Source organism: Lissotriton vulgaris, chromosome 11 (assembly GCF_964263255.1).
Source record: "Lissotriton vulgaris chromosome 11, aLisVul1.2, whole genome shotgun sequence".
NCBI classification, from domain to species: Eukaryota; Metazoa; Chordata; class Amphibia; order Caudata; family Salamandridae; genus Lissotriton; species Lissotriton vulgaris.
Window position 1 is genome coordinate 217,146,109 of NC_141699.1, and position 27,519 is coordinate 217,173,627.

General features: G+C 46.5%; 1 protein-coding gene across 1 annotated transcript in view; it reads left to right on the forward strand.

Moving 5' to 3' along the window:
• LOC147679546 (small G protein signaling modulator 1-like) overlaps positions 1-27,519 on the forward strand; it is a 645,847-nt gene that overhangs the window by 411,793 nt on the left and 206,535 nt on the right. Inside the window, exons 4-5 of the mRNA XM_086942458.1 lie at positions 2,867-3,029; positions 26,088-27,043. Of these exons, the coding sequence (XP_086798584.1) occupies positions 2,867-3,029; positions 26,088-27,043 (1,119 nt within the window). The remainder of the gene's footprint in view (positions 1-2,866; positions 3,030-26,087; positions 27,044-27,519) is intronic.

Below are 27,519 nucleotides of genomic sequence, written 5' to 3' on the forward strand. Positions count from 1 at the left end.
GGTCTACGCATGACAAAAGGTTTGTTTTTCGACATCTCTAGACCTACATAGTGCCCCTAGTCTGCTCAGTGAGTGCTGAGCCGTCAAGGTTATCTTAACATGTGAGCCTGTTTATCGGTATGTCCGTGTAACACATTCTAGACACAACATTTTGGCAGCTGCGAGTCAAGTAAGATTCTGGTGCCTTTATCATAGCACACTTGCCATGATTTCACACACTTGGAAGATTCCAGGTATGCAGAGAGCCTTGCTGATACAGATGTAATTTACACTTACTGAGCGAAAAGGTAATGGGGTCCCCCAAAACAAGCCCGAGAGACCTTCTTTAGTTTATAATACATAGTTCCTTTATAGGGAGGGTGTTAAAACTAGGCGCTATATAACCTGTTTGCACTATCATTGTAATATGATTCCTCCTTTTGTATTTTATGGAATTGTAACCATGCTGACTATATTATTCTTAATCATATGTCTGCTTATGTTGACTAAAATACTGTGCATGAGCTCACATCCTTAAAATAAATATTTTAACCTTACCGTGTCTCTTTTTTAATCCTGTTGAGGACTGGTATGAGAGTATAACAAAAGAGTGTTTTCACTTCCCACCATTCCTGAGATTGTCCTAAGTCGCATGTTCTAGGTTGTCTAATCATTGGTTACTTTGCTATAGGATGAAGAGCTAATGTGACACTGATGCTGGCTGGTTGGGGGTTTCTAGGTACGAAGTTAATTTTCTGGTACACCACAATTCACTAATGTCCTAGGTCTCTGTGCACAGTACTGTGTATGAGCAAAAATCCTTGCAACAATAGTTGTGTGATAAGAGGTCTCTGGATTAGGAGTGCTAGGGTGACAAGGTAAATATGTTTTCATTTTTTTCTTGTGGTCTTCATAAGTCAATGATATAAAAGTGCTCACACAAGCATTGTCGTGCACAGCAGAGCCTTTCGATTCTAACTCAAACACCAAAATCGCTGAACCTTTTATATCAGTAGCCCTGTTATGACCTGCTAGTTCTTTACTTGATTGCCCAACTTTATACTAGATGTAAATTACTTCGTATGATCACAATGTAACACTGTTCTGTGAACGCAATAGAGCAGTTGTTTCCAATCTTATTTGTAATAAGAGCTATTTATGTTCAATGAAAGTCATCCTTAGCTGCTTACATCATTAGTGCTGTAATACTGACCACATCACACAAGCTTAGAGTAGTGGCCACCATATGCAAGATTACTAGCAGTGCTCACTCCCCTCAGTGCACCAGGAAGGGTTGCCAGCATTCATGTAAAGAAGTGTTTGTCAATTTGGAATTTCTCTTTATGGGTAATATATAACAGCCATAGCTGCAGTGCCACTGGCACGAAGGTAATAATGTTAGTTGTATGTCTCCCTAGTTCCACTTGACCCATCACTCACATATGAGCTTCACATGTATTTTGGAAATGTAGCCTTTTTTGTCCAAACGTCAACTTATGAGTTCTGAAAATACATTAACTTACGTTCCAAATACACACGCTCAATTTTGGTCTACTTATATTATGTCAACAAAGCAAACGTTTCTGACTTAGGGGCCGATTAGGATTGCGGTGAATCCGCATCCTCCGGGCCGTCTGAAGCCACCGCCGGCCCGGAGGATGCGGATTCACCGCTGCGGTGCCTTCAAAGACCCCCCTGCCACATTAGGATGGCTGGGGGGGTCAGCGGCAGACGGGAAGACCGTCAGCCGCGGTAGCCTTTCAACCGTGGCGGAAAAGCTCTTATATGGTGGCGGTGTCTATCAGACACCGCCAGCCATATTAGGATGGGGCAGAAAACATGCTTTTCCGCGGCGGCTTTTCCGCCGTGGAAAAGCATGGGGTCCTTCGTGTTTGGGGGCCCGTTGCGAGCCCCCAGGGTGTTTGGGGGTTCGGGGGTGCACATGGGGGGTACCTATGGTACCCCCCTGCTTTGGCATGCACAGGGTGGCAGGCACCACGCGGTGCCTGCCAAGTTTTACATGCCAAGGCTACACATGCATATTTTACATTGCGGCGGGTGCTGCTTATGCCGCAATGTAAAATATACGGGATGTGACCGCCAGGGTGGTGGTCACATCCTAATTCGCACGGAGGGAACGCCTCTGCCCCTGCGGACGTCCCTCCACCTCTGGGGTGGCGGACGGACGCTGGTCCGTCCGCCATCCTAATAGGCCCCTTTGTGTGGTTGGCTACACACCGGAGAGCTACTTCTGGGTAGCTGAAGATTTACCAGTAACTCATAAGATACTCGTTAGAGAAGCCTGCAGCTGAGGATTTTACGATCTTTACTCGATGCTCTCTGAGTTAAAGTGGTTTTTAAATTAATTGTGGTTTGTTTTTAGACTCATCGGACATAACTCAATCACTTTACACAATGAAAAGTATTTGTTATTGTGTGGTGGCAATATGATTGTAATGTGAGCAGTTGTTTTGGCAATAAATGTAATGTCTATTTTCCCATTTTGGCGCTCAACACGTGTCATAAGGGAACACATGGTTTTATTACAGTATGTCTGGTTAACAAGCAACTTGAATTAAGGTTTACTTGGTTGCACATTTTCAGTAACTTGTCTAACTACAAATTATGAGAATATTATCAGACACAGGGATGAGATCACAGGCAGGTTGTGCGTCACTTTAAGTGTTATCCTAGTGACTAAACTCACTCCAGAAAACTCCGATTTCACAAAAGGAAGGTGAGAAGAACGAGTGTGCGTTCACATTTTGTATTGACATTTAAAGCAATGGTGCTGTCTGACAGCTCATTACACACTTTCTCAATAATATGTAAAAATAGAATTTTTTTAGAAATTTAATGAACACTTTAATTATTTTTCTGTGCACAGCTGCAGTGGAAGCATGTGTCTTGCACGGGCTGAGAAGAAGAGCTGCAGGATTCCTTCGCAGCAACAAAATAGCAGCACTATTCATGAAGGTGGGGAAGAGTTATCCTCTGGCAGACGAGCTTTGCAGAAAGGTCCAAGACCTAGAACAGCTGCTGGAGAACAAGTAAGACAGACGTATTTCTCTCTGTGTCCTGTTGCTTTTGAAAACTGCTTTCTTGCCATTTTGTGTAGTTTTTTTGTTTAATTGTTTTTATTGCATTTACAAATATGTGATATATATATATATATATATATATATATATATATATATATATATATATATATATATATATATATATATATATTCTTGCACAACAAAGTCAATAAAGTACGCTCTCAGGGCAAGAACGAGGCGAACACCGGTATATCCGAAGTGCTGTTTATTCCACAACGCGTTTCGCCGTGAAGACGGCTTTATCACGTGGAAGAAAGTTTGAAAGGCATTGGTTATATCTATTTAAAACATAGACATGAAAACAGGACTTGTCAACACCGTAAATCAACTGAATATAAACTGAATATCAACCATGTATATATACGTAAAAATGAAGTTTATAACTTTTTAAATACATGGGGTTATGTTATGTTAGGGAGCATTTATATAGCGCCTATCACCGCCGGTCTCTAAGCGCTTTCCAGAACGAAAACATAACACACTAATGCTCCTAGAACCTCAAGTTGTTCCACCTCCTATATTGTCAAGAAAGCCCTTCTAAAAAGATAGGTTTTTAATTTCTTTCTGAAGGGTAGAAGCTGCGATTCCTCTTTCAAGATGGACGGGAGCTCATTCCACAGCTGCGGGAGAAGCACAGACAAGGCCCTGCCCCCTTTGGTCTTTAATTTGAACCTAGGTTGAATCAGGTTGAAGGTTGTTCCAGAGCGCAAGGGTCTCTCGGGAATGTACCTCTTCAGACATTGTTTTATGTACTCTGGGGCTTTCCCAAAAAGAGCCTTATGGGCCACACAGAGACATTTGAACTGGACTCGGAATTTCACTGGAAGCCAGTGCAGCTTCTGAACAGGGGGGATGCGCGCGAGTTTCTAGGCACAGAATGGATCAGCCTGGCTGCATCGTTCTGTATTACCTGCAGCTTTCTCAGCAGTTTGTGTGGTAAACCCAGGTATAAGGCATTGCCATAATCGAGTCTCGAAATGACTGTGGCGGATACAATTGATTGCATGGTGGAGGCAGATAAGATGGGAACTAGCTTACGCAATTGCCTCAACACACCTATGCAGGATCCGACAACAGCAGAGACTTGAGGGGCCATTGAGAGGTCTGCATCAATCCTTAACCCCAAGCTTTTTACTACGGTGCCAGGAGACGGGGTGGTTCCCAGCTCGGGGGGCCAGTACAAGTCACTCCAGGGGTCCTCTTTGTTGCTGATCACCAACACCTCAGTTTTATCAGCATTCACTTTCAACAGATTGTTAGTCATCCAGTTGACTGTGAATGAGAGCAGATTCCTCACTGATTCCTGAGCCTCAGTGGTGTTGTCCAGCCGGACTAAGAGCTGAGTATCATCTGTGTAGTTAAAAATTTCACAGTTCATACTCATAAGCTCCTCCACTAATGGTTGTAAATAGATATTGAAAAGCAGGGGGGATAAGGCCGACCCCTGGGGCACCCCCCAGGTCACTTCGCAGGTCTCAGACAGTTGGTCTCCTAGCTGCACTCTCTGGGTTCGACCTGACAGGAAGAATTCTAGCCACTTTAGCACCTGGCCTGTGATCCCCAACTTCGCGACACGGTCCAGCAAGATGGTATGGCAGACCGTGTCGAAGGCCGCCAATAAGTCTAATAGAATCAGGGCACACGGCTGCTTGTTATCTGCCCTGACTCTCAGCTCATCGGCGACCGAGGCCATGACTAATTCTGTGCTGTGTTGGGGCCAGAACCCAGCCTGCCTAGTGTGAAGAAGATGGTGTTTTTCCAGATGGCCGGCTAGAGTGCTGAGAACGTGCTTTTCTAAGATCTTTCTGAGAAAAGGCAACTGCAAAATGGGCCTGTAATTTTTTAAAGCTGTCGTGTCCGTTCCTGCTTTCTTTAGGAGTGGGGAGACCCTGGCTTCTTTCATCTGAGTAGGCAAAAAACAAAAAACAGGTACAAAATGTATATAGAACACCACAGATCTAATTCATCAAAAATTGTTGTAGTCACCTAATTAGTAAAACATTGCGTTGAATGTATACAATAAAGCGGAAACATCCGTGCGAGTGTGTAAACTCAACAGACAATCCTCCACAGTCAGGCTGGCGTAATCCCGATAGTACTAAGCCACCATGTTACCCGCTCTTGATTTGCGATCACCCCTGCTAACGCGAGATGCGTAACAAAGGGCACAATGCTCGGACTGAGTAGGACAGAGTGACACTAGTCGTCCCCACATATAGGTATAGGGAACATTAATCATGGCAAGTGCCCGAGTAAAAGCAGGTTCTGGGTGGGTAACGGAAGGGAGGCACAGTAGGTGTGGTACATGTAGACATGGTAATGTGTCAATATACATGTGGCCAGAAGTCCAGTATTCGCAAGTGCTCGAATGTAAGATAACAGTAATTTACCGTCCTTCAACATTCAGTCTTTCAAACCATGCAAGTGCCCTTGTGATAAGGAGGCAGAGAAGGGGAGAGGTCCGTGAGGTGAAGTGCCGGTGAAGTGGGCCCTCTCTCTTGCTCCTAAAACAAAACAAATAAATAAAAGGTTAAAAACATAGTAGGTAACATGACTCCATTCCTGTGATGTTCAACATAGGACTTAAAGCAATCATAAGGTATGGTGAGAACGAAGATTACATTTTTAACATGGTATGTACACATGCATTATGTCAAAGGAAAACATTCTGACAGAAAACAATGATCTTGATCTATTGATCTTTTAGATGTACGGCTAATTCTTCATCCTGGTTGAGGCCTCCCGGAACCTTGCTTTGGAAGTCTATGATTAATCTCAAATAGCGTATTTGCACAGAACATATAACATTGCACTTTTGCACTTTATTGTATATAAGCAAATTTTGCACGTTTATAATATGCATTTGCACTTTATAGTGTGGACAGACAAAAACAATGGATCATTTATATACTATCTTTTTGATGAAACAATATTGTATTATTAGTATTTTAATCAGTATTTGTATTTGTGGATAACCATATGCATTGCTAATGTGTTTGAGAGCATTTTGACTAGGCAAATATGGCCCCCACACACGATGATATACTGTGGCCAATGATGATTTAAGTCCTTCGACTGTGTTAATGAATTGCATTTGGGCGCGCTTTTCCAAAGTTGCATTGTACTATTTAAATGTGAGTCAGTCCATATTACCGCCAACAGTGAGCAAGGGCGTTCACGCCCGAAACGCGTCTGTTCGACGTTTTTTTCACCACTGCACTTTATGCTCAAAAAAATAAAATAAGAACAACCCGAAGACTGGCTTTGGACTTTTGATTTGGTGTCCGCGTGCTGGATAACGTGCATAGGACGTTAGCTGCACGGTGACCGGCGGTTGGAGGAGTATGTATATATATATATATATATATATATATATGAAATACAACTTGCCCTTTGCATTAGGAAGGCACACTGCAGTGCTCGGCCATCCAGCTATAATGTGCTTCCTGCTTTCTCCTCTCTGATAGTTAATGAGTTTTGCCGACGCGTTTCTGGGCACCACGCCCCTTCTTTATGGGCTCGGAAATAAGCACACCTGATTCCTGCATACATTAGCTTTATTCAGCAGTATATTTCCAAGAACCTGTATGCAGAACTCAAAATCCCACAATGCTTTCATATATATATATATATATATATATATATATATATATATATATATATATATATATATATATATATATATATATATATATATGCTGCAATTATCCAAGCATCAACCGCCTCCACCAAACCGAGAGTTGCATCGTCACCATAAGACTCCTTGGATTGAGTCTCTTTACTCCATTATTCAAACGACCACGCCATGTGAGATTTTCAACATTTCTTTATTTCTGCCGCCGCCAAATGCGTTTCGACTACACAGTAGTCTTGATCACTGGTTACATATATATATATATTGGACTTGGCCCTTTTCCCGGAAATGTTTTGCTTTTCGCTCCCCTAATTCTGGATGTCCCCCCATTGTAATAAAATTGTATAGGCCCTGTGTAGTTGCGATGCCCTGTGTATTATTAAAATCTATGCTAGGTGCAGGTGCTCTCTACCTTCAACATGGCTGCCATAGGCCCTTGCTACTGCAGCGTGGTCTTGTAAAGGCGCATTCTAGCTGCCAGGAGCTGGCTGAGACCCCATACATTGTTGCCATTCGGCCTGCCTTGCCTGCCCACAGTTAGAGTACGGAAGCTCCTGGCACCTTCTAGATTAGGGGCGGAGCTTAGTTTTGCCACCTTAGAGGGTGGTCACCTGACCTGGGCCTATATAAAGAAAGGGAGGGAAATTTTCCAGAAAGTTGCCTCTTAAGTTGAGTGAGGTACCCTGAGCTAGCCCACTCATCTGGCCCGGCGGGAGGGGAACTCGGGGACCATCTACAGTGACCTGCTGAGGAATTCTGTCAGCAGCCCTCAAATCGACCCCCCTTCAAGTAACAAGAAACAAGAGACTGCTATTTACAAGGGCGCCAAAACCATCCAGCGCCAAGAAGAAACCTAACTACCACAGGACTGCTGGGGACCAACCAGGTACTGGGCTGTTACTTCTGCGCCCCTTAATCCTGTCCTGGACCCCCTTTGCTGATTTGCCACTGCCGTGTGGCCTGTCCTGTTTGAGCTGCTGACTAAACTGCTAAACGCTCCCCTTTCTCTGCACCAGTATCCTGGACTGCCGATCTGCTGAGTGCTTCTGCCAAAAGAGTGCTGTTGTAATTGCCCCCGAGAAGCGCTGGTGACTGCCAGAGTTGTTGTGCCCTTAAAGCGCCACGAAGCTCCTGGGCGCTGTTCCTGCCTGAAGCGCTGCAACGGCTGAGCGCTGTGTGCATCTCTGAAGCGCTGCCTTATTTGCGATGACTAGCCCCCACTCACCGCCATAGCCAGGAGTTTCACTGGCGCTGCCTTGAGGTGCCGACATTACCAGCAATCCTCCTCGGCGGCCACCGGTACCAGGAGAGGGCCCCCGCCAATGCTGTCAACTGGTACACTGCCGCGGCCTGGCGTCTACCTGCGGGAGGCCCCTGCTGAGGAGATCGTTGCAGCGGCCACCAGTGTCAGAAGAGGGCCACCGGAATTCCTGTCAGGCCGCCCTAGGCCTGACAGGCGCTGAAGCCTTTGCCCGCATCACGTGACCGCGGCGCGTCAAGCCACGCCCCCGCCGCACATTGATTGGCTGCGTGGCCGAGCCCCTGTCAAGCGAGCCTCAGATTGGCTCTGGGGCTCGGCACACGCTATTGCTGCCCCGCGATTGGCCGCCAGGATCGAGCCCCTCTACAGCCGCATCCCTATTGGTTCCTGGGCCGTGGAGGCTGCAGAAGGTCCGGGAACAGCCTGGGGACTCCGACGGGCCACGAGTGGGTGCGAGGGCCCCCACCGGTCAGCGCAAGCCCCGGAGGGGCCGGAAGAAATCCCCAGGCCGCGTGAGGCCTGCCGGAGGGCCGGAGCCCCAACCCCCTCCTCCTCCCCCCCCCCCATCCCCCAGCTGCACAACCACGCAAGGGCCCCGGAGGGCCGAAGATTGAAGGTTACCCCCGGGGAGGAGGGCGGGAGGCCGCAGAAGGCCCGAGTCCGCCCCTCCCCTGGGGAACTCTGTTGTTGACCCCTGTTGTGCCCGCAAGGCTTCTGAAGCTGGGCAGAAGGCCAGTATTAACTGGAGAGGACAGGGTTAGGCCTGAGTTCATAAGAAAGGCTTATTGCCGGGAGATTAACTGGTTTCCTATTCAATGACCAGTTTAATCCTGCTAAGGAGTTTTATGTAATGTTCACCCTTGCTTGGTGAGACGTTAATTGATTTGCCTACTGAACAGGTTACTTACCTGAAGACCTGTGGACTCTTGCTACAGGATATGCTCATCCTTGCCAGATGAGCTGGTTGTCCATGCTAATTCTTTCATGAAATGTTTGTTAACTAATGAAATGCAAATCCCTTAATGAAATGGTTTTTGCGATATGCTACATTGATTATTGAACTGCTCCCTTTACTCCCCTCTGATGAAATGCTTTGATGAGTAATTGATACTGTGATTTTCCACTCCTGAACCTTGAGCTTAGATAAAGTTATTTGATTTTTAATCAAACTCACTGGAGTAGCGTCAGTCATTGCGTGCCTTTTAATGTCTCACTGGATGCGTGTGCTGTGTAGTCACTTAACACCTAAGCTTTCGGGTGCCTACCTGCTCGTGCCAGTGTGAGTTGTAAAGGGGTGAGCCCTCAAAACTCATGGACCTGGGTCAATAAGTAAGTACAAAAAGAGGGGTGGTCCGAGTTGGGCGAATATACTTTGCAATTATTTCATGTTAGTACATATCTGCAATGACCACAATTGTATTTCACTGTGGGTAAACTCAGCGTGTAAAGAGTAACGTATGCAGTATTCAAAAGTAAATTGTATTTATTCCATGTAAAGCAGTTTTCATTATGCTTGTTACTGCATATGATTATTTAGAAACCATCAACATATCATTGTAATTGTAAAATCATTACAAAAATAGTGCTCTCAGTGAGAAGGGGAAAGGGAGTGAGGAGTATGTGAGGGACGAGGTAAAGGTGGTGTGACAATGGTACATCACAATCAAATCAAAACGCCTTTACAATCAAGGTAATATAAGTGTTCCCAAAGTACATCACACATAGGTAAGATTGATTCGTTCTTTTGTTCCTATGGTGTGTATGGTATGGCGTTGTCTACGTTTCGACCCCGAGTACGTTAAAGGGTTTGTCTTGCCTCATGTTGGGGTCTTCATCAGGACATAGAGGAGAGCCTGGAAAGCATGGCATTACCTAGTATTAGTTCACTCTGTGGTGGGACGACACTTTAATATTAGCTAAATGTAGGTGTTACCTACATAGAGAATGACGGACGGCGAATCTTGCGTCACGTCTTGGGCTTGAGCTTGCTCCTTTCCGTTTTGCGATTTGACTTCTTTGGAATGGAGAGGGGGAATCGTTAGTTCTTCATATGGTAGATTTCTCTGTACACCGCGCACCTTTCTTGTACAGCGCGGGGGCTGCAGTAGTCAGCGCACGTCGCTTCCTCCGTGGTTGTGGGGATCTCCTGGGGCCTTTCTTTTTTTAATTAAAGGGGATTGGGGTTCATGCACTCCCCTCCCAAAGTCTATTTAGGCTATGTAGATGCCATAAACGTACATCTATCTAAAACAAAAAAAGGAAGTGGGCTGCGCAGCTTCCCTCACTGATCCTCTTCTGGCCCTGGGGACCCCACCTCCCAGGGCTGAGTATTTTTTTAAGGGGAGAAGAGGCCCCTCCCGAGCCATTAGCGGCCCTGGGGACCTCACCCCCCTGGGGCCACCTATTTAAATAAAGGAGAGAGCGCTGCCTGTCCCCACCATCCCTAAGGGCCACTCAAAAAAATGGGAGGCTCCCTTCCCCAGGCTGATTTTGGGCTTGGGGACGTGAGGATCTGATAGAGACTTCTACCCACAGATTCATTTCCTTAAAATCATCACCAGGCGTCAGACGGGATCTGTAAATGTTTCTTGAGCAGTACCCTTGCGGGCCAGTAGGTGCCATCATTCGACTCCGCATGGCATTGTAGGCTGTGCCGGAAGTGACGTGCGTGGTGCCTATGTAGGTGCAACCCAGCGCACTCAAGTCTGTGCTTTTCTTTCCGTGCGGATCCAGGAAGACCTACTCTTTAGTCAATTTTTCACTAACTTTTTTTTACCGTTTTTTCGAAGTTTTTGGAGTTTTGTTTTCCTCTTGTTTTGGCAGGAATGTCATCTAAAAAGGCTGACTTCAAGCTCTGCGGTGCTTGTCACTGCTCAATGTCGGTGACGGACCTGCATCTTGTGTGCCTTTGGTTCCTCGAGCGCGACCATGACCCGAAGCCCTGCTCCAGTTGCCACGCCATACACCTGAAGGCCCTGAGGGAGCGACCCCTCAAGCACCTATCAGCTCGGAGCTATGACAATACAGATCCCGTTGGACAGGAGTTTCCGGGTGCGGTCACTGAGTCCAAGAAGCTCGAAGTGTCGTCCATTTGGGTAAACCCCACGACAAGAAAAAAAGTTGTTGAAGCATGCTTTGTGTTCACCTCGTCCATCAGCTGTCAAGACAAGGAAGTGTCACTCGAGGCATGGCTCAGCACTTGAGCCAGCACCTGGGTTGACTCTGCACCTCCAGTAGTCGACTCCACGGCTCCCTGAGTTTCCGGGAGCCTGAGCGACCCCCGCCTAATTGAGAGAGTTTTATAGGGCTATATACCTCATATTTGGGTGGCCCGTTCCCTCCGGCTCATCTTCATGAGGGGCCCCTATTAGATGCATGCCGGATGAATCCGGATCAGCGCTGGTTGTGCCATATTACCCTTACCCAGTGCCAGTCCTGAGACTGACGCTCCCTGCGCCTCTGGGGCCCACCAGCCGTGCCATCCCCATTTAAACATCATCTTCGACACAGAAAGGCGTTGACCGTGTGGGAGTGGGAGCCTGATCCCTATTCTTATGGGCTAGGACTCTGGGAGGATTGAGAGGGCTCACTGAACTCTGCAGAATACCAGCGTTATAATACCAACATGGACTGCTGTGAGAATTTGGTGGATGCCAGTGAAATGAATATTTCTCCAGATACTGGCATGCTTCCTCCCCCTGACTCGGCTATGCTGGAGGGAGCCCCATTTGTAATGGTGGTGAGCAGGGCGGCCGAGGTCTTGGACCTTAGCTTGCCCTCGGTGGCTGTCAAGACTAACATCTTGATACCAAAGGGGGATGATGGACGGAGCGTTGGAGCAAATCAAACACTCACCCCCAGTAAACTGATCTGGGTTTAATCCATCATCATTCTTTAGCTCACTCCACCACCCCAGTTCAGACATGGCCATATGCAAATCAGTCTGACCCTGTGCCTCATGGGAACAGCCCAGCCCGAACTGCCAAGCCATGTCTTCCCCGGACCGGAAACAAGCATCCTGGGACCAGTTTCTGGCTAATCAGTCGTCATCAGCCAGGCTAGCTTGAATCCAGTGGCAAAGTGAGCAAGGCACCCAGGTCTGGGCATACCCTGCCAACTTAGGGCAAACAAAGCGATACCAAAGGGGGATGATGGACGGAGTGTTGGAGCAAATCAAACATTCACCCCCAGTCAACTGATCTGGGTTTAATCCATCATCATTCTTTAGCTCACTCCACCACCCCAGTTCAGACATGGCCATATGCAAATCAGTCTGACCCCATGCCTCATGGGAACAGTCCAGCCCGAACTGCCAAGCCAATACTAACATCTTGACAGAAGTGTTTCAGTCGGAGTGTCCCTTTCAGAACCACTTCTCAAGTTTAATAAGCCACTTATTGATCTCCTGCTTGGGACCTGGTCCAAGCCCAACAAAAGGGCTCCTTTGAACAAGACAATAGCCTGCCGCCAGCGCCCCACTCAATGGTTCCAAATTCCTATTGGAACACCCTACCCTGGAGAGCTTGGTGGTCCAAGCCTCCACTTCCTATGTATATCTTGCAGCATTCCCAACCACACCACAGGATTGGGAATCCAAGATACTGGACAACTTAGGTAAGAACATTTTGTCTTCCATCAGCCTTGCATTGCAGTCCATGAACACTGCATGCCTTTTGGGACACTATTCCCATGCTCTGTGGGATACGGTTGCACAGGTGCTGCCAATGGTCCTGGAGAAGGCCTGGGGCGGGCTCTCATTTAAATGTTGCCAACAGGAGGGATGCAGCTAAGTTCACCATTTGATGTTGACTGGGCACCACGGACTCACTGGGCAGAGCGGTTTCATCGACAGGGACCCTATGGTGCCAGATCTGGTTGAGGACTACTGGCTTTTTTGTAAGGATGCCCCTATCTGGAGGTGGTGCAAGGTCTCGTTCAGCAGGTGTGGAGAGCATTGGTGTGATCTGTTCGCCACCCACAAGAGTGTGCAATGTCAGCAGTTCTGTGCACTGGAGTTTCCTAGGTGGCTGTCGCTCGGAGATGCTTTTTGTCTTGATCTGAGCTCAGGCCTCCTGTATGCCTTTCTGCCCATACCACTTCTGCAAAGAGTTCTCAAGAAGATCAGGCTCAAGTCATCTTTGTGACTTCAGACTGGGCATGGAGAGTTTGATATCCTGAGCTGTTGAGCATTGCCATCTGTCCTCAGATTACAGCGAGGGAGTATTCTCCACCCAGACCTGCCAATGCTCTGCCTTCTTGGGTGGAGATTGAGCAGTGACAGTTGACAGCTTTTCTCCTTCTGCCCAAAGTCTGCAATGTTATTCTAGCATCCTGGCGTTCCTCCACCAAAGCAGTATACGCCAACCGTTGGAGCAAGTTTGTGGAATGGTATGCAGAAAAAAAAGTTTACCTTCTTTCTGCACCCCCTTTTCTCGGGTTCTCCTGTTTGTTCTTTCCCTTGCCAAGCAGGGCTCTTCTCTTTGCACTGTTAAGGGATACCTTACTGTTTTATCAGATTTATTTGCGGTTCCCAGGCCAACCTTCCCTCTTCTAATCCCTTATTTACATAGGTTTTTTAAAGGTTTGCAACACGCTTCCTTCTTCTATCCTTCATTATGCCTGAGTGGGACCTTAATCTGATCCTGAAGTTCCTGATGTGGGCTCCATTTGGGCCCTTACAAAACTCCCCTCTCAGGCTCCTTACCATCAAGACGGCCTTCCTGGTAACAATAACATCTACCCGGATAGTCAGTCAGTTTCAGGCCGTGTCATTCAAGCCGCCTTACCCGAACATCTACCCATGCTTCATATGAGGGATTCCTTTCTTCCAAAAGTTGTCATGCCATTTCACAAAGAAGAAACCTCTTGGATCGGTCGGTAGAGGCTACACTACGATGACCATCTACACCAACGGCACGGTCCTTATCCAGGCCAATAACGAGAACCTTGAAGCCTTCGACGCCCTTTTCCCCACATTAAGATCAACCTCCCCAACTCTACCTCACCACGCCGCAACCCCCTCTCCGCCCTCCCTCACCACTAACAGAGAAGACTATGATCCTCTCCTCCGTGATATCTTTCCTGCCTGCTACGCCCCCCCTCGCCCCGTTGTCTCACAACGGGCACTTACTACCAATCAGCCACAACAGGAAACTCCAACCCCTCCTTCAATCCCCTCTTCCAACAGCCACACCTCCCCCAGGTACCGCCTCCCTCATCCCCCCACTGGCAATACTTCCCCGCCTCCAGGAACCTCACGCCCCACAAACTTCATCCCAACTCACAGTCACTCAAAGCCTCCCCCTGTCCCTTCTCCTCCCCGTCCTCCGTCTTCAGTAACCCCCCTCCCCTCGAGTCCCATCCCCGCTCACAGTCACTCAAAGCCCTCCCCTGTCCCTTCCCCTCCCCTTCCCCCGCCTTCTCCCCGGATCCCTCAACCTGATCCCACCAACCGCACCCTGATCCTCAACCTGATCCCATGAGCCTCATCCCAGCTCAGTCATTCAAAGCCGCCCCCTGTCCCTTCCCCTCCCCTTCCTCCGCCTTCAGGAACCCCCCTCCCCTCGAGTCCCATCCAAGCTCACAGTCATTCAAAGTCCTCCCCTGCACCTTCCCCTCCCCTTCCCTCGTCCTCTCCCTGGACCCCTCAACACCCCAACCCGAACCACAACACACCTGGCGCTACCCCAGATACCCCCATCCCCTCCCTCAACTCTGTGTCACAACGCCTTGCGGCTCTCGAAAACCAGATTGTCACAATCACCCAGGGCCTACTGGAGATCCTTTCCAAACTAGGTATAACCCGCAGACCCTCCAAATGCCCCCCGCTGACGGATCACTCCGGCAACGATAACAGCTCTCCTAGGCCCACAGAAACCTCTTTTACCCAGCTTCACTATCCCCCCCCCAAGATCTCGGAATCCTGCCTACAGCAGACTACAAAAACCGGAGACCCCTTCCCTAGGTCCAAGACTCATACTCCTTCCCACACTCCTCCTAACCCCCTATCAGACACCAAACACTTGACTTCAAGGCCTTTAAGATCAGCAGCACCTATGTCAGACAGCGAAGCAACCCTTCTAGCCGCCACATACAACACCCCCGCCCTAGATTCTCCGAAATCCAAAATCCAAGTAATCACAGGTCACCGGAAAGTCCACCCCACCATGAAACCCCAGAGATACCCGGTCCTCACCGCCATACCAAGGGAGATCAAAGATAAATCGGCCAGCGATCAGGAGCAATTCTCCAATTGCTTGCTAATCAACTGTAGATCGGCCTCACTGCACGCAACAGAACTAGCTGAAGCCATCCTCACTCACGATATTGATATTGCGTTCCTCACAGAGACCTGGCTAAATAAGATATCCCCTCCCTGCCTCGACATGCTGGTACCACCTAGCTTCTCCCTCATTACCAAAGACAGGATAGAGCATAGGGGAGGAGGGGTGGCTATCATCCACAAGGACAGCCTGGACATCTCGGAAACCACCTCTTTTGATTACGATACATTCGAATGCCTATCCACCATCATCAAGACCAATGAAAAAGACTCTCTACGGTGTCACCCGCTCTACCACCCCCCAGGTAAAAATAACCCTTTTGGAGAACAACTTTCCGACCTGATTGCACAAGGCGCACTCGGCGACTCCAATAACCTAATTCTTGGGGATCTGAACCTTCGCTGGAATGAGACACACAATCCCCTAATCCAATCATTATCCAGCCTCCTTCATGATAACAACCTGCAACAACATTGCACAGAGGAGACTCATTACAAAGGAGCCCCATTGGATGCTATCATCTCACAAAAGAAATCAATCACAATCAACCACATCCTTCCTGTCGACTGGTCAGACCACCACATGATCCTCTTTCATATCAATCACCCCATTACCTCGCATAAACCCCCCCAAGACTCCCCCAAATGGACAAGAAACCTCTCTCAAATACCCCTGGATATCCTGGATGATCAGTTAAGCTCTCTGCTTCCGGACAATAAAGCGCACCTTTCCACCAATGAGCTCACCGACTGCTACAACTCCGAGCTAGTGTTCATACTCGACAAACTTGCGCCACTAAAGCTCAAAAGAAGCAGAGCTATCCCTTCCAGAACGTGGTTCAACTCTGACCTCAACGCAGAAAGGAGAACTCTAAGAGCCAAGGAAAGAAAGTGGAGAAACAACCCAACGGCCATCCTTTGTGATCAACTGAAAGAAGCCCGAAGGAAATACAACAACCACATCAAAAACAAAAAATCCAGCTTCTTCCGCCAGGCTCTGGACAAAGCCAAAAATAGACCGAAGGAACTGTACAGCATCATCAGGCAACAAACGTCCAAACCACTGTCTTCTTCTGTGCTAGCGTCCCAAGATCTTTGCGACAATTTCGCCCACTTCTTCAACGAAAAGATCACAAAAATTGAACTTTCACTTGACCCCAACAATTCACACCCCAAGAAGACCAGTTCAGCTGCTCCTCAGGCTCTCTCTCCCGGCTCTCTGAGCACCCCCTGGCTTACCTTCCGCCCCGTCCCAGACGCAGAGATAATCTCGCTGATCGTCCTCCAAACCATCAGCTCATATCTCTGACCCCATTCCTCCCTCACTAATCATGAAAATGAAACACTCTTGCACCTATATGGGGCAAAATCATAAACAGCTCCCTAAAAAACGGAGTGGTACCTGACTGCCTAAAAATTGGGCAAGTTACCCCCCTGCTGAAAAAACCAGGTCTTGACTCAACAGAGCTGAACAACTTCAGACCAATATCTAACCTCCCTCTACTAGCCAAAACATTGGAACGATGTGTACTCCTGCAACTGACTCACCATCTGGACAACATCAATCTCCTAGACCCCCTCCAGTCTGGCTTCAGACAAGGATGCAGCACAGAAACAGCGATGCTGAATATCATAGACGATATCCACGGATCTCTAGATTCAGACAAATGCTGCATCCTCATTCTCCTTGACCTTTCTGCAGCATTCGATACGGTGGATCACAAACTCCTCACCAAGGCTCTTCAAGAAAGAGCAGGCCTCGGCGAAGTAGTTCTCAAATGGTTCTCCTCATTCATACACAACCGAACACAAATAATAAAAATCAAGAATTTCACCTCCGAAATCCAACAGGTCAATAAGGGCGTCCCCCAAGGTTCGGTGCTCTCGCCCCAGCTCTTTAACATCTATATGGAACCACTCTCCAAGCTACTCAGAAAAGCCAACATCCGCTTTCACCTCTACGCGGAAGATACACAAATATATCTGGAAACTTCCTCTCTCACTGACATACATAGACTAAATGCTGTCCTGAAAGATGTTCAACAATGGCTGACAAACAATCACTTGAAACTGAATCCAGACAAAACTGAGACACTCCTCATCTCGAACAAGGAAGACAACCCGCAAATCACCGAATGGCTAAAAGCTATCGATGCGCTTAAAGGAAATCTTACTCTAGCCGACTCTGTTAAATCTCTTGGCATCATCATAGACCCCAAACTAAACATGGTAAAACACATCAAGAATGCAGCCAAAGGTGCTTTCTTTAACCTCAGACTGTTGAACAAGATCAAACCCTACATTCCTAACAAGGATCTCAAACTGGCCACTCAATCTCTTGTACTGTCGAACTTGGCACCGATCAAAACAACACTACATGCTGCAGCTAGAATGATTACCGGCATCAAAAAATCGGATCACATCTCCCCAGCACTCAAGGAACTCAAATGGCTCCCAGTAGAAATGCGTAGTAACTTCAGAACGGCCTGCCTAACACACAAAGCCCTCCATACCGGCAAACCCGAATACCTGGCAAATAAACTCAAAAAAGCAGGCCAAACCAGGAATCTGAGAAGCTCTAACTCCTTCCTGCTCATCCTACCCAAAACCAGAAAGAAAAGAACATCGGACTGCTCCTTCACTGGAAACGCCCCCAAAATCTGGAACTCCATCCCCCCGCACATCAGAACTATTCCTTCTTTTGTGGAATTCAAAAGGCAACTCTAATCCCTGTTCCTGATCCGCTCCCTTGGCTGCGGATAACCGGGGTCAGCAAGCAACCCCTGAACTATGTGACTACAGTGAATTCCATATCCAAAGAAGCTCGGCAACTCACCCATGTTCCGCTTACAATGTCAATCTTTGAATGCTTATACCTTACATATGTTATGTTCATGTTTAGGTTATGCATATGTTTATACAGATTTTTGTCATTCTATTACTGTAAAGCGCTCTGCTACCTCCGGGTCTTGACAGCGCTATAGAAAACTTCCTAAATAAATAAATAAATCCCTGCAAGGAAGAGGAGCGACTATACCGTCTGGACCCAATAAGAGCATTGTTGTTCTACCTGAACCGCACAAGAGAGTGCTGGGTGGATGACCAGCTATTCTTATGCCAGAGCGGAGAAAGCACAGCCTGTGCAGAAGCAGACCATCCAGATAGACTATGCTCTGTATAAAGTTCTGTGAAGCATTGGCTAAAAAGCAACCCCATGAGGGCTTGCGTGCTCATTCCACAGGAGCTAAAGCTGGACCACTGCATTAGCACCCAGAGTTCATACCCTGGACATCTTCGAGGCGACAACGTGGGCATCCTTGCACGCGTTTATCAAGGACTATGCCTGGACAGCCAGGTCCGAAGAGAGGATTGCTTTGCCCGTTCGATCCTGCAGGAATTCTGCATTTGAAATGGTCCTCAGACCCACCTCCAGGGAGGTATTGCTGGGTATCTATTCTAAGGTTAGAAATCGGCGAATCGAAGACTATCAGATGAACAAGTTATTTTGTCGCACCATATCTGGTGGAGACTCTTTCTAGCTGCAAATTTGTTACCCACCCACCCATCCTCCCCAACCTTAGAAGCTGATTTCTAGGGACAGGGCTTTCCCTGTTCAGTGCCCTGGTATTCCACAGTAGTGGTAACTGCATCATGGCTTCGCGCTTCTGGCATGGAAATTCTTAAAAAGTAACGAAGTCAGCAATCCAACAATGCCACGCTGAGCAACGCTACCTATTGGCACGCAGGGGTACTGCTCAAGAAACATTTCTGGATCCAGTCTCATGTCTTGGAATAATTCTAAGGTTAGGACTCTGTGGCTAGATAGCCTCTACCAGATAAGGTGTTACCGAAGGTAAGTAACTTGTTCATCAGGGAGATGGGGTCACACGGTACACCTCCCTGGCAGATATCTGCCCTGTTGACCCCATCCCCAGGGACTGCATAATGTTTAGTGGAAGGGGAGGGACTGCTACGGTCACCAGTAGTTAGTTCTAGTTAGGACCTAGTTTCCATACGACAAGTGTTTTTCGTTTTGCTAATAACTTTTGTTTGACAAATCTTCACAAACTTTTAAAAATTAGTTTGCCTGCGACTTCAGCTCTGTCTGAAAAGTTTTTGAGTGATCCGTCAATCGGGGGCTGAGAAAAAGGCAGGCCCCAAAACTGTTTCCCCCATGTAATTTCCCATAGGGATTTTAGACGTGACTACAGCCCGAATCGCTGAACGAAATTAACCAAATTTGGCAGAAAGACAGATCTTGGTCCAGAAAGAGTGCTTTTTGTAATTTGGTGAAAATGTGTTCAGTAGTTTTGATGGTATTAAAGTAAAAATATTTAAGTATATCTAGAGGTGCAGTCCACCACTGCAGATCTGCGTATCTACCCCAACAGCAATGCCATGATTGGCTCACCACAACCTAGGAGAAAAGCTGCAACAACCATTTCGTGCATCTGGACTGAATTCCCACAGGGGAACATACAATTTTAATATACTAGAAGGGGGTCAGGGTAGAGGAACCCTGACCCCTTGAGACTGATGGAGGTGTCTGTAAGGGACCCCCTCATGGGCAAGAAATTGTCTTAAAAAAAATATTTAGTGCACGAGGGTCCGCGGTTCCACAGCATCACTTAGCGTGACCACCTGTGTGCTCGGTGGTGGATCCAAACCCCAATTAAAAAACACATACGCCAACTCACTGACCTACACATCTACTCTCACACCCACTTACACACCCAAACACTCACACCCATTCACACACCCATACAGCCACTTACACACCAACTCACACTCACAAACCCACTCTCACACTCACAAACCCACTCTCACACTCACAAACCCACTCTCACACCCACAAAACCACTCTCACACCCACAAAACCACTCTCACACCCACAAAACCACTCTCACACCCACAAAACCACTCTCACATTCACAAAACCACTCTCACATTCACAAAACCACTCTCACATTCACAAAACTACTCACACCCACAAAACCACTCTCACACACTCACAAAACCACTCACACACTCACAAAACCACTCTCACACCCACAAAACCTCTCACACACTCACAAAACCACTCACACAGCTACTCACACATGCTCACACAACCCCCACAAACCCACATAGCCACTCACAGACCCACAGCCCTTCAAAGCCACTCACACACACTCACCTACACACCCACACAACCACTCACATGCCCATATAGCCACTCACACACACCCATACAGCCACTCACAGACCCACATAGCCACTCACACACCACTTACAAACTACTTACACACCCATACAGCCGCTTCCACTCCCAATCACAGACCCACAAAACCACTCGCGCATCCACACACACTCACACACTTACACACCCACACGGCTTCTTACACACCTATGTATCCACCCACACAGTCACTCACACACCCACACAGGCAGTGATACACTTGACTTCAAAAGTGATATCACTTATGACACATTGTATGACATCATTATGACATCACTGATGACATCTCAGCCCGCTTGTCCCTATTGAAATAATAATGTTCATTCCATGAAGTACTCCATGCCATTATTGGAGTATTTCCCACATCCTATTCTGTGGCTGGTTGTATAAGTGGTTTTACCTCTCCTCTTTAGTGTTTTCAATTGACTCTTCTCTGTTGGCGTAACAATGCTGAAAGGACTTTTGTTGCTCTTGGGTAGAGCTTATATATTATTCTCTGACTGTTTAACCTGGCAGGCAGACCTTCGGGTATTCATTGATCTTCATATAGTGTTCTCTGAAAGCTTATCCTTACTGTTAGACCTTAGCCTTCTTTTGCTCCTTGGTGTACATCATCTATAGTTTTATGGTGGCTTAACTATATCACTAACGCTCCGACAGCTCCGGGAAAGTCTCCTTATACTATCTCTGGATACTTATCCATGCTGCCATGGCAAGGCCTTCTGTTGATTTTGGATATATTCCATATAATGTTCTCATTGCTTAGCTGTGCTGCCAGAGCTTAGGCTTTTGGTGGTCCAGCATTTACACCTACATACTACCAAATAAATGGTAACTATCCACTTGTGCATCTGTTCTTTTGTGCTCTGCAAATTTTTTTTTTCTTAAGTGCAGCAATGACATTGCCCCATGTTTAGAGCATGTTTTCAATCCTCATGCACCTCATCCAACACCTCCTGTACAGGTCAAATTAAAACTACCAATCATTTTAACTATGTCCTATTGTGAGTTCCCATTAGGGTCCACTTAGTTCTCCCTTATTTTAGTCTTATTGCACGTTGTAGGCCTTTTTGCTTTGCACATGTTACACACAGCACGTTTAGTTTTGTGCTACAATAGTATTTTTCGAAATACGCTGCACATGCTTTTATTATTCAGTTCTCCTTTCTGGGACTCCGTCTGAACACTTCGTACAACATAGAACTGATGAGTCTAAAAACAGCTATTCCGTTTATGCTGGTACATCAGAAACCCACATTTGGAAACACGTGTCCTACTTTAACTCTGTCCTGCCCTGTTGAAGACCTTCTTTCAATACATTGGTTTGATTCCAATATGAAGGTCGAAACGCGTTGGCTTTTCTCTTCATTAGGCCAAGAGCAACCAAAAAGAAGAACTTGTATTGAACAACAGAGTTGCTGAGCGTGATTGAACAAGCTCAGCAATAGAGTTTTAGAATAGCACTTTGACCTCTGGAGGACATCTAGAATAGTGAGTATTGAGGACATAAACATAAAAGGTTCCAATACCTGACACAAGTCTGTAGGACATTAAGTCTTTGTGGAAATGTTTTCATGTTTCAAAACAGAACTAAATGTATAGCAATGTTTGACGTTGTCTTCATGTTTGTACAAAGAGTCTCAGCTATTGACTAAATGTATGTGTGTTATGTAAATATTGTTTTTCTCGACGTTGTTGTGAACTTTGCAAAAGATTTAGAGGTGTATGTTTGAATTTATAATGTGGGGAAAAAAAACTTTGTCTTAAAAGAATAAAAAAGAAGACAATCGAATGAAGCCCAGAGTTAATAAAAAGCACTACTGATGCATTAGTAATGTTGTATTTATGGTTACAGAGGTATTTTTTGTATTGTTAGTATGTAATTGATTCCAGCCTCTGTACTCCTGAATTGAATCACTCCCCCATTTTGTACGCACTAGAAAAGAGTACATTCATCTAAAACTTAAAAAAAATGTTTCAGTTCCTTGGAAGTCCTGTATTAAATGTTCCGACATTGCACTATTAGTCCCGCTATTTGTGCAATCTGCTGGCATTGTAGGTTTATTTGCAGGATAAGGTCAGCCTTGAGAAGTGTTTTGCTTTTGGTTTCATTCCTAGGGGCGGTAATTTGTTATAAGAAATGAGATGAATCGTGGCACTCAGAAGGCAAGGTAAACGAGGGTGTGCTTTTGTTTTGCATCATCCACACCTGTTGCATGTATTTGCCAAATGTTGCCTGGTGCAATGTGGTTGCCAATGAGAACATGAGATTCAGTGCTTCTACAACTGTGATATAAACAAATTGTCTTTAAAAGCCTCCAATGGACGTTGCGCACAGTCTGCAACGTATAACATTAATGAGGGATTTCCAGGTGACATACAGCTCTTTTATAGGTAGAGAGACTAATCCAGCCCACATTACTTGTTTTAGGCAGCGTTTTCCCAGTTCTTGGTATAAGTATGATAGAGTACTGAGTGCCGCTCGCCGAGGAGACTGTGACCCGTGTTGTTTGCTGCCTGCCTGGAGCCCCGTTGGGCATTGGAAACTGCGTGGGGGAGTTGCTGCTGCAGGAGGACGGGACTGCGAGGCCCACCAGGCTGTGTGTGTCCCATCGAGCACACCTGCCACCTCTTCCCGTGACTCCGCCCCCTGCTCTGACCGCTGATAACTCCTCGCGGCCCCCGCTTCGCGGGAGCCGCTCGCCGAGGAGACTGTGACCCGTGTTGTTTGTGCCTGCCTGGAGTCCCGTTGGGCATTGGAAACTGCGTGAGGGAGTTGCTGCTGCAGGAGGACGGGACTGCGAGGCCCACCAGGCTGTGCGTGTCCCATCGAGCACACCTGCCGCCTCTTCCCGTGACTCCGCCCCCTCTATCCACAGCCCGCATAAGACCCGGAGTGAATACGCGTCAGCGGGACGCGTGTGCGGGACATAACCCGGGACAAAGCCCGGACTAAGGGCGGACCCTCTGAGACCCTCCGAGAACCGAGGAGACCGGACTGGACATAAAACCCTGGTATTTATTCTGTGATCCTTTGTTATTAAACCCCTGTGCTTTCGTGCCCTTGCAAACCATCGTTGTGGTTTTATACATTTAGCTATCATGTCTGAAAAACAGGGAGCGCTGCTAAACAAAACTCTTGATGACTATTTTACCAAAGCTTCTCCAGACATGCCATTGGAAACTGTTTTGGCAGAGCGTCGTGCTGAGCGCCGCCGCTCTGTGGAAAGTTTAAAAAATCGGCGCTTGTCGCCATTATCCATACCTCCCGTGAACACTAGTGTAAGTTCCCAGCTAGCTGACGTCATTGTCCACACAACTGATAGTCAACCTGTGGAATCAGCTGTTATTACTACCTGTATAACTAACTCCCCTCAACTGGACACGATTGGCCCTGATGTTATTACACATACAAGCACCCCTAATGTTTTAAGACCTCCCACTCCTATACCATCTAAAATAGTGCGCAGTAGAGTAAAGAAATCTACGCTAGCTCCAAGGGTACATGGGCCACCTCCATGTAAAAAACGACGGAAAGGGGGGGTTCCATCGCAATCAAAATTAAGTCATTCAGACTTCGGAAAAAAGGCAAAGGTTCCTGTAGCTAGCACTGTTATTACTCCAGCTGCTACTGAAGGGCCTATCACCATTGCATCTCCGCCACCCCCTGTTATGCCCATAGACATGGAGGATATTATGGAAGTTTCTGTGCTGTCTAAAGCGCCCCTCATAGTTCGGGATTCTGCCACTTTAGATTCCATCGATTAATCAACACCTACTCTGCATCGATCTTGGAGAGGCTGATTGAAGTAGAATCAAGATTAAGCTCACTTGAGCGTGCACTGGGAAATAAGGGCGAAGCGAATCTAAAAACATTGAACTTAGTAACGCACAAAGCATCTAGCGTGACTAAGCCTAGCCCAGCCGCTCCAGCTCCATCAGTTAATTCCACTCTGTTGGCGAATCCCTCTACTTCGGCGCCTAAAGGGAACACTACAACATGTGCTCAATTAATTCCACCCCCAAAAAACTCACAAAACAAATCGGCTTCTAAGCCAGCTACTGTGATAACTAAACCATCTAATGACATAGTTAGCATCCCAAATGAAAGCCAATCGACGGAGGTGAGGGGACAAAAGCCAAGATGCTGAAGGCCCAAACCGGTCCCAAACCCAGAATTACCACCAGAGGCAGTGCCCTTTGTGGTATTCTTAACAGGGGTCCCGGTGTTACAAACTAGCGAGAGGGAGGGTTTCGCACAATTAAAAAACAAGATCATGCATTGGCTAAGTCTATACAGGCCAATAGCACCCCCACATAAATGGTGAAATTGTTCATGTCCGACGCCTCCAATGGTTGGGAAGCAGACCAAAAAATATTGAGGGTGACGTGGTGGTTGTAAACTTTAGGGATCCCAATGCAGTCCAATTTGTATTAAATTGGCCTCCGGACATTACAAGTAACTGCATAATACCCAGACCGTTGACATATTTTTATCCTAGGTCTGTGGTTTTTCCCTCTCAGCAACAACCAGCCTCTCATATAACATCTCAAAATATATCCTGTTCCTATCCATCAGTTATGCAGAGGGCTGGTAACACACATCAAATGATGCAACCACTTATTAGACCCAATCCTATGGAGCCCTTTTATCCCCTAAACCCTGTACCTGCACCTGATGTTTTTGGTTGGAATTGTGTCCCATAGAGGCAAACCAAACCTAACAACAGAAGAATGGACCACCTAAAGCCCTTCACCCCTTTAGAAACCATTAATAGATTTGACATTTTCAGCGGTCTCGACGACTGTGATTGATGCCAAATGTCTAAGGGGCTTGATGGAAATGAATTGTTGAATGCCAATTTGTCGGGGGGGGGAGTAGGGAGTGAACCTTGTTTACAAAGAGTAGGGAGTGAACCTTGTTTACAAAGAGCTAGTGTTAACATTAATGGAACCAAACTTTTGGGGAATGTAAGCTTATTGCCTGTGTTGGTACCAATAATTGGGGATAGCCCAATACCAAGGGAAAGTGTTGTATTCCAAAATTATTTGATGTCTTTAGAATCGCATGCAACTAGACCAGAATGCCATACTATAGTGCCTGTGGAGGTGGGAAATGTACTGATGCAAAGAATTTCGGAAGCACGGCAGCCCATAAAATTGGTTTCCTGGAATATAGCTGGGGTATCAAAAAACTTAAGGGACCCGGAATGGGCAAGTTTCATTGACACCTTTGATTTTTGTATGTTGCAAGAGACCTGGTCAGTTGAAATTACACACAGGCTAGGATACAAATCTTATGGTGTCAGTGCGATTCCCTCTAGGAGTGGAAGACCCTCGGGAGGGTTGTTGATCTGGGTAAAAGTTAACCTAAAAGTGAACATAGAAGTGATGGATACCAACTCCCCTGATATACTGATCCTGAAAATCAATATTTGTAAAGGGAAAAAACTTTATTTAGTGAACGTTTACAACAGACCAACACCCATTACAAGAGAATCGTCCTTATTAACCCATCTTGATCTCCTATTGGGTAACCTGGATACTAGAGAGAATTATGTTATTATGGCAGGTGATTTTAATTGCAATTTTGAGCCCATTGTGGGGTTTAGTGACATCTTCTTAGAAGAAGATGAGGCAAATGGGATTAAACCAGTTAAATGTTCTCCCCTGGCCCTCCAAATGACGAGACTATGTGCAGAACACTGCACTAGAGCGTGCAATGGACGGCTACCATCAGATATTATGAAGAAGCCTACTTTCCATAGAGGGAACTACAAAAGTAATATAGAATTTATTATTGCCTCAGTGTCATCATGGGAATCCCTTCTTGACATGGAGGTAATAGAAAGATTAGAAAGTGATCATTTCCCCCTAGCCCTTCAGATTGAGGATTCCCTATTTGGAAACACAGTTTCCCCTTTGATTGGAGAAGTAACCAACGGTGACCAAAATGAGATACATTTTAGTAACAATAGACGTTCCCTCAAATGGCCACTAATATTGGGCAATGGTGAAATCATAGCAGAAATCTATAAGCTCTTTGCTAGCATCTTTGGAGCATATTCAAACGATACCCCAAAGGAGGGAAATGGCAGTCACTTCATGAAACTACATCAAAAATTCTTTGATGCTTTAAAGCCCTTAGTCACCAAGATGCCGAAGAAAGGGCAACAGAAGACACACAAGTTGCCCCATAGCAAGCCCTGGTACAACAAGGACTGCAGGGAGTCCAAGAAGGCACTTTTAACTGCGATCAAATCGAAGGCACAATCGGACATTATGTCAGCCAGGAATAATTATAAATTGGTCCAAAAGGCATGTAAAACGGAATGGGAGGAAGCAAAATGGGCAGATTTGCTGCATGCAGCAAAAACACGAGATAACATAGCCTTCTGGAGGCTGATTGCGAATGGGAATCACCAAGGCAGAGTGGTCAAGGACGTCTATTTAGATGAACAGACATGGGTAAACCATTTTTCTAAACTTTACAAGGAATATGAGGAACCCATTACAGATAGGACCCCAAGCTATGCCATTCCGGGGGATACCTTGGATTTTACTCTAGGTGAGACAGAATTGGCAATAACCCAGATTAAGTCTGGTAAAGCCCCTGGGTTAGACAAGATTCCAGGAGACTTGTACAAACACGAATTAAAAATTTGGGCTCCCTACATTAACCATCTGTGTAACGAGTTATCCCGGAATCTAGACTTCCCAGAGAGCTGGAAGGGGGCTGAAATTGTTTTAATTTATAAGAAAGGTGACAGGATGGACCCCTCAAATTATCGTCCAATAAGACTAATGGATATACTACAAAAAATTTACACAAGACATATCCTATTTCGTGTTAATGATTGGCTGGATGAAAAGGCAATTTTGTCTAGATACCAAGCGGGATTCAGATCCAAAGTTAGTACAATTGATCACATTTTCCGCTTTTGTTGCCTTTATTGGAAATACATCAAGATTAAAAAGGGCCAACTACATGTCGCGTTCGTCGACTTAAGGGCGGCGTTCGATTTAGTCCCACGTAATTTATTG